At 32.9% G+C, this 7630-nt stretch overlaps 1 protein-coding gene across 1 annotated transcript in view; it reads right to left on the reverse strand.

Annotated features, from left to right (window-relative positions):
* Nucleotides 1-6018, reverse strand: part of LOC107669467 (voltage-dependent T-type calcium channel subunit alpha-1G) — a 147408-nt gene extending 141390 nt beyond the window's left edge. The window contains exon 1 of the mRNA XM_016461705.1: nt 5912-6018. Coding sequence (XP_016317191.1) covers nt 5912-6004 — 93 coding nt within the window. The 5' untranslated portion in view covers nt 6005-6018. The remainder of the gene's footprint in view (nt 1-5911) is intronic.
* Nucleotides 6019-7630: the final 1612 nt, after the last annotated feature.

Raw genomic sequence — 7630 nt, forward strand, 5'->3', positions numbered from 1 at the left:
TATATTATATTCTATGTGTTTAATGCATTTACAGTCAATGTAATTACATGCAACTGCCATATAACTGTATATTCACTGTTTTAGAAGAGAGTGCCATTGAATGTGTAGCTAATATGAAGTGGGTTTTCATGAAAAAAAAAAATCGAACTAAAATCAGAACTGAAAACACTGGATAAAAAAAACTCCCAATAAATGTCCAAACAGCGATGCTATCAGAACATTTATTGTGAACATATCTTGCATCATTTACATCTATTTTTGCAGTTGATGTTGATTTGATAGGAATTGTTACTTATTATTGCCATCATACCAACTGCTAATTTATTGCAATGATTTTAAATTCAGTTGAGGTATGTGACATATTATGACATAACATTGATCTTTTATATGAAGTCTTTAGAGCCATAGACTATGTTCACTAAAAAACCCAACTTGAAAAAAGTTTAAATGACTGGTTTTGTTGTGTTGGGTCAGCAAAAATCCATGAAAAAGTCAGTACAACTAAGTTTAATACATTTATTCAGCTTAAACCAAGTTTTTTTCCATAAACTTAAAAAGATGAGTTCTGTGAACAGCGCTTTGCAAGTTCATCCAAAGAAACTTCTGCTAACTTATAAAATTGAGTTAAATCAATCTCATTAGGAAACTGCCCACCCATATAGTAAAAAAACAAATGCTAATTTTTTGAATAAAATGTAAACATTTGTTTACTTCAGGACAATGAAGAAAAATAGTTAGTGATTTTTAAAAGAACTAAAATGCTCCTTAATGTATAATTGTAAGATCATAATATTGTACAATAACAACAACAACAATAATAATAATTATATTATTAGAATTACACAGTTAATAATAATAATAATAATAATAATTCTTATTATTATTGTTATTATTTACTGTGTAATTCTTAAAAAGTGTACAGGATTATTATTATTATTAATAATAATAATAAAACGTGCCTAATGTGTAATTGTATTATATATTATTGTACAATAATAATACAATTAGTATAATAGTACAATAATAATACAATTAAATATGCAGGAATAATTTTTTAATTGTGAAGTTTCGTTAGAAGTGAGCGTCTATGCGCTCATCTCACTAGTTCAGAACACAATTAGCGCGTATGGACTGTTCTATTGAATTGTTATTTTTAAATAAACCATACATTTAAAAAATATTATCAGCACGTTTTCTGATGACGGCATTATTTTCTCTCGCGCCTTAAGTGCGTCGGCCCACCGGGAAAATGCCCGGTATGCCCGATTACCAATCCAGCTCTGGCCATCCAAGATGTAGACGAGTTAGTTTCTTTTATTAGAAAAGATTTGGAGAAATTTAGCATTACATCACTTGTTCACCAATGGATCGTCTGCAGTGAATATTTGGTTTAAAACTGTTTTGGGCTGTTGAATTTGAATTACGCACACGGTACACTGTAAAAAACCCAACTTGAAAAAAGTTTAAATGACTGGTTTTGTTGTGTTGGGTCAGCAAAAATCCATGAAAAAGTCAGTACAACTAAGTTTAATACATTTATTCAGCTTAAACCAAGTTTTTTTCCATAAACTTAAAAAGATGAGTTCTGTGAACAGTGCTTTGCAAGTTCATCCAAAGAAACTTCTGCCAACTTATAAAATTGAGTTAAGTCAGTCTCATTAGGGAACTACCCACCCATATAGTAAAACACAAATGCTATTTTTTTTAAATAAAATGTAAACATTTGTTTACTTCAGGACAATGAAGAAAAATAGTTAGTGATTTTTAAAAGAACTAAAATGCTCCTTAATGTATAATTGCAAGATCATAATATTGTACAACAACAACAATAATAATAATTATATTATTAGAATTACACAGTTAATAATAATAATAATAATAATAATCCTTATTATTATTGTTATTATTTACTGTGTAATTCTTAAAAAGTGTACAGGATTATTATTATTATTAATAACAAGAAAACGTGCCTAATGTATAATTGTATTATATATTATTGTACAATAATAATACAATTAGTATAATAGTACAATAATAATACAATTAAATATGCAGGAATAATTTTTTAATTGTGAAGTTTCGTTAGAAGTGAGCGTCTATGCGCTCATCTCACTAGTTCAGAACACAATTAGCGCGTATGGACTGTTCTATTGAATTGTTATTTTTAAATAAAGCATACATTAAAAAAATATTATCAGCACGTTTTCTGATGACGGCATTATTTTCTCTCGCGCGCTAAACCACGCCCTCAGTACGTGCCGGTTGCGTGCGTATAGTACGTCAACGTTTACTTTTCAAGGCTTTGAACTTTTCAACGCGGGAGAAACAAGTGTTCAGCAAGCGGCCGAAGAAGAGTGTTTATGAAAGAAGAGCACATGGCAATAATCCAGAGGAATGTTTTTATGGTAAGTGTGCTTTTTTTGGTTTTTGATTATCGTTGTTTTTTCTTAAAGTCACACTTTCCCCAGTTAACTTAGTTGATATTGGTTATTTAGAAAAAAAAAAACACCACTACATTTTCTCTGTAAGTTATCAAACATTACTGGATGTTTAAATCTAGCTGTATTTGAATCCTGTTACATGAAATAATTACGTTTTTGTTGCGATGGATTTTGCTGCACATTTAAGTTGCCTTTTGAAAATAGTGCATGCATGTAGTTTATGATGGTCACAGACGATTCTTCTGTGACCATTTACAGAGTCGGTAAGTGTATGATGCCTAACGTTTTAAAGTCTACATTAATTTGCATTTTATTAACCTGATCATTCACATTTGTGTATTTCCTTATACAGATCCTGAGAGTACACTTAATTCATTGTAGGTGCTGTAAACACACCGGGGCCAGTCAAAATCTGCTGCTGTGCCTGAACCCTGATTCTGTCTGCACTTTCAATAAACCAGGTGGGTTAAAAACTCAACTACTTGGGGTCCACATAAATTCTGATAAAACATTACATTTACACTACATTTAACTGTGACCTGTGTGATTTTCACAATGTTTGTAGTTTGGAAAACTTAAAGACAATTTTCTGTATTTTTCTTTTCTTTTTACACGTGTGTTTTGAATTCCGCATTGGAGGTAGTGTTTTAGGGTTGAAGGAAATGTCCGTAAATTTAATGGAAAATGCCAAGACGTTATCTGTTTTTCTGTGTTTTGTGTTTTATTCTTACAGTGCACAAACAAAACTTTGTTGTTGAACAAGTTGAGTTTGTATTCAGTGGACAAAAAAAAAGAAAGTGAAATGAGAATTATCCTGAACCATTTTAACGAGCCAGTATAATTCCTATGCTTATGAATCCCTTTGAAAGTAGGGGCTATACACTTTCATTCACCGTTATTTTGTCTACTTGAGTCCCCATGGTGTTTTTATTCTTATAAATTAATTACTTTTTTGTCCCAGCATTACAATTTTTCAAGATTTTTACAAATGCGCTCTCGACATTTGTCATTAAAATAACGCCATAGTAGTGTTGCTTTGCTGCTTATATTTGTGTGGAAAATGATTCCACATTCCACATGATTCCATTTTTTCATGATTCTTTTTAATGAATAAAATGTTAAAAATAGCATTTATTTGAATTTAGAAATGTGTGTGTGTGTGTGTGTTTGTGAGAGAGAGAGAGGGAGTGTGGCAGAGGATCCCCAAATCCAGGTGTGAAAAACTTGTTGCATCTTTCCCAAAAAGACTCATGGCTGTATTAGATCAAAAGGGTGCTTCTACTAAATACTGAGCAAAGGGTCTGAATACTTAGGACCATGTGATATTTCAGTTTTTCTTTTTTAATAAATCTGCAAAAATGTCAACGATTCTGTGTTTTTCTGTCAATATGGGGTGCTGTGTGTATATTAATGAGGAAAAAAAATTAACTTAAATGATTTTAGCAAATGGCTGCAATATAACAAAGAGTGAAAAATTTAAGGGGGTCTGAATACTTTCCATACCCACTGTATATGACTAAATAATGTGCACTAATCAAGTGTTATGTCAAAAGTATGTCAATATTGATTTTAATATGCAGTCTGGAGGCAAGCCACTGCACCATTGTTATGAGATTTATGTGATAGTTTGCCTTTGAACCGAATATTATAATCACGTCTCACCGGCGCTCTGTACAGTGAACTTTACCCCACTGTCACAATGTAAAGATCACAGATTAGAATCATTCATTACAGCAACCATTAGCTTAATAACTCAGAAATAAGAGGCGATTCACCTCATGTCACAATCAGTCACATTGTATTCTGAAGTGCCTGATTACAATGGCTGCCTGGATGAGTGGCTTTGAAGTCGTGTTTTAAGCACTTCATTTAATGTGGTGTAATCCTCTCTAGGGCAAGGCCATTTCAGGCTCATTTGTTTTTATATAGTCCTCCAAACGCTTATGACACCCCCATAGCATTAAAGGAATCACATGGAGAGGAAGAGAGGTTGAAATTGTTATATAACTTCTAAGAAGCAGAAAAAAAGTTTTGGGAATTTATAATTTTCTTCACTTCATAACAGTATATGGAGCATAAAATACATCGAACAAAACTAAAGTTTTTTGTAACATTTAGTTTTTTTAGGTTATCAGGAGAGAATGAAGATAAGAGAAAATGCAAAATGCAGGCAAAATGCTAATTTTCACACAAAACAGAACTGGTTCACACATCAGTTTATGCACAGTACTATTCAAAATATTGGATGATTTCTATGTTTTAAAAAGAAGTCTTACATTCACCAAGGCTGCATTCATTTGATTAAAAACGCAAAAAAAATGTGAAATGTTACAATTTAAAAACACTTTACTATGTATTTTATTATTATTATAATAATAATAATAATTATTATTATTATTATTATTATCTATAATGGTACATTTCAATTTCCAAGGCCTTTTATGCTAGTTTTAATATTAGTATTAATACCAGTGGTCACACTTTATTTTAAGGTCCAATTTTTGCTATTAACAAACCATTAACTATGACCTCAATAACCTAATCCGCTGCTTATTAATAGTTTGTAAGGTTGTTGTTAAGTTTAGGTATTGGGTAGGATTAGGGATTTAGAATATGGTTATGCAGAATATGTGCTTTATGAGTACTAATAAACAGCCAATATGTTAATAATAGGCATGCTAATAAGAAACTAGTTAATAGTGGGAATTGGTCCCTATACTAAAGTGTTACCATACAAGTATTAGTAATAAAACTATACAGAAAAACAACATTTATTTGAAAAAGAAATCAATTTTAACATTAGAACTGTCTTTACTGTCATTTTGAATCAATACAATGCAGTCTTGCTGAATTTCTGAATTTCACTTTCTTAAAAAAAAGAAAGAAAGAAAAAAAAAGTCCTCCACCAATGTCCCCAATATTTATATTTATATGAAATATCAATGTCCTCTATAGAGGACAAAAGTGAGCTGTTGCTGGGTCCCAGAATGATAAAAGGCATCCATAGCAGAACATCCAAAGCTGAAATCCTTAGGGCAAAACACTCATCTGTTAAACAATGCAAAAGGAATTTAGCAGATTGAAATCAAAGTCCCTGAGCCATGTTCCCAAGTCAATGTTAAACCAAAGCAGTGTCTTTCCTGTGATACTCTGCTTTGAATTACAGGCGAGGATCTCTTTGTTGCCTATCACCACATGTGGTTTTGGGCATTCCTGTGTCTCTTGGAAGTCATTCAACACAACATGCTTCAGGATATCTAGAGAAACCCAGCGCTCCACGAGAGACGACGACAAACGCCTCAAAATAACCTCCCTTCTTTGCGATGTAACACTCGTTGGATTTAATTTTAACACTGAGTTCATTTCAAGTCTGTGTCCAATTACATTTGAATTTGTTTACCATCTGTTCTTTGATCTATTTAAAGTACATCGGGTTACGAAAGGTGGTGTATTCTAGGTTTGAGACTTACCTCCAGTATCTTGCATCGCTCTGAGTCACAGTGGCTGTCCTCACAAGGGTGAAACATTCCCAGAGTAACGCAGTTCAGCAGGATTACCAACATGCTGGCCCTCTCGAACCATGTGGGAAGCAGAAGTTAAGGAAGAGTACATAGAAAATCCATGCAGTCACAGAAAAATAGCAAACGTCTTGTTCAGAATATAAATAAATGACATTACTGCAGCCTATGCGGATAAAAAAAGGATTCTGAAACCATTTCACTCAGAAACTGACAGCAAATTTCAGCAAGGAACACACTGAAATAAACATTAATTCTGAAGTAGATAGACTGAAATAGTATTTTGTAAAACCTACTGTAAAACAAAACTTCAAAAAATCATTTTTACTATGTATATACCACATCCAAGCTATCAGCCTACATATTTACCTCACTGTTGCTAAAGTGAGTGATAAAGAGTTTTTAAAAAACTAATGCTAATTTATTGATGTGACTATGTTGCATAAATGATGTCCTTTTTACAGTATTACAATCTGTTTTGGAAAAGAAAGCAAGGTGAAATTGCAATAAATTATCACATTATTGTTAGCGATCACGCAATTTAGCTATTACAGCTTTAACAAATAACATTTACTAAACGTGTTACAAAGCCAACGGTGCTTTTGTCATTATGTTTGTCATTATTTTTCTTGATTTACTTGTGGGGAATAAATGACCCAGAGTTCCTTCATCCTTTTAGCTCACTGCTAGTAACTGATCACAGGGTGGGAAAATGTGTGGCTGGTCCCTCAGATGCCACGTACACATCCAGGGGTCGAGCTCGCACATTTACATCTAAATTAAATACAAGAATGCTAATGCCTACACGGGGTGCCATCTGAGCAAAGTGGCACCAGACAGAAACCAGCTCATTTTTCACAATTACTGCCAGCGGAGAGCCCAAGGGAACACAATTAAAGCCGCCAAAACAAAATAAGAGGATGCGCCACCAAACAGGAAAGTTTCCTACCAGGAGAAACTCTGATTATGGTCAACAATAAAATTATATATTGTCCGATGACATCATAACTTAAGGAAATTATGCAACACTTTAGACAACGCTCAGTGGATTTACAGAGGGATTCAGGCTTCTTATGTGATCACACGTTCACAATGGCATCATGAATTAGTGCTGTGTACAGATATAGGAGAAGTCATAAACCTTAATAAATGTAACTCTCGGCACATTCTGTGTTCGCTGAAATGATTTCTGGTGTGAAGTCTCAACACTGGTGTTACGGTATTTTACAGTTCTTGACCATAATGAACATCTCCAGTTGCATAAAGGGGCTCGGCTATAATGTATTCTGCATGAATAACGTAAACAGACAGAATGTGTCTTCTTCCTCCAGAAAGGTGGAAGACTAATTACAAGCTGCTAACTTCTCTCAGGCATCATTGATCTATATACACTGAGCCAGAGGCAGAGAGGAAAGTCAGTGGAACTGACAGTCGTGAACTATGTGAGGAAAATTACTCAAAAACAATGTAAAAAATGGATGAGGCACAACATTGGTTTTAAAAGTAAATCATGCAATTACACTATATATTTCAAAAGTTTGGGGTCAATAAGATTTGTATTTATTTACTTAGTTTCTTTCTTATTTATTTAATGGAAGAAACATATACTTTTATTCATTGATGCATTAAATCGATCAAAATGACAGTAAAGACATTTTTATATAATGTTAA

This window comes from Sinocyclocheilus anshuiensis, unplaced genomic scaffold (assembly GCF_001515605.1).
Source record: "Sinocyclocheilus anshuiensis isolate Anshui unplaced genomic scaffold, SAMN03320099.WGS_v1.1 scaffold252, whole genome shotgun sequence".
Lineage (NCBI taxonomy): Eukaryota > Metazoa > Chordata > Actinopteri > Cypriniformes > Cyprinidae > Sinocyclocheilus > Sinocyclocheilus anshuiensis.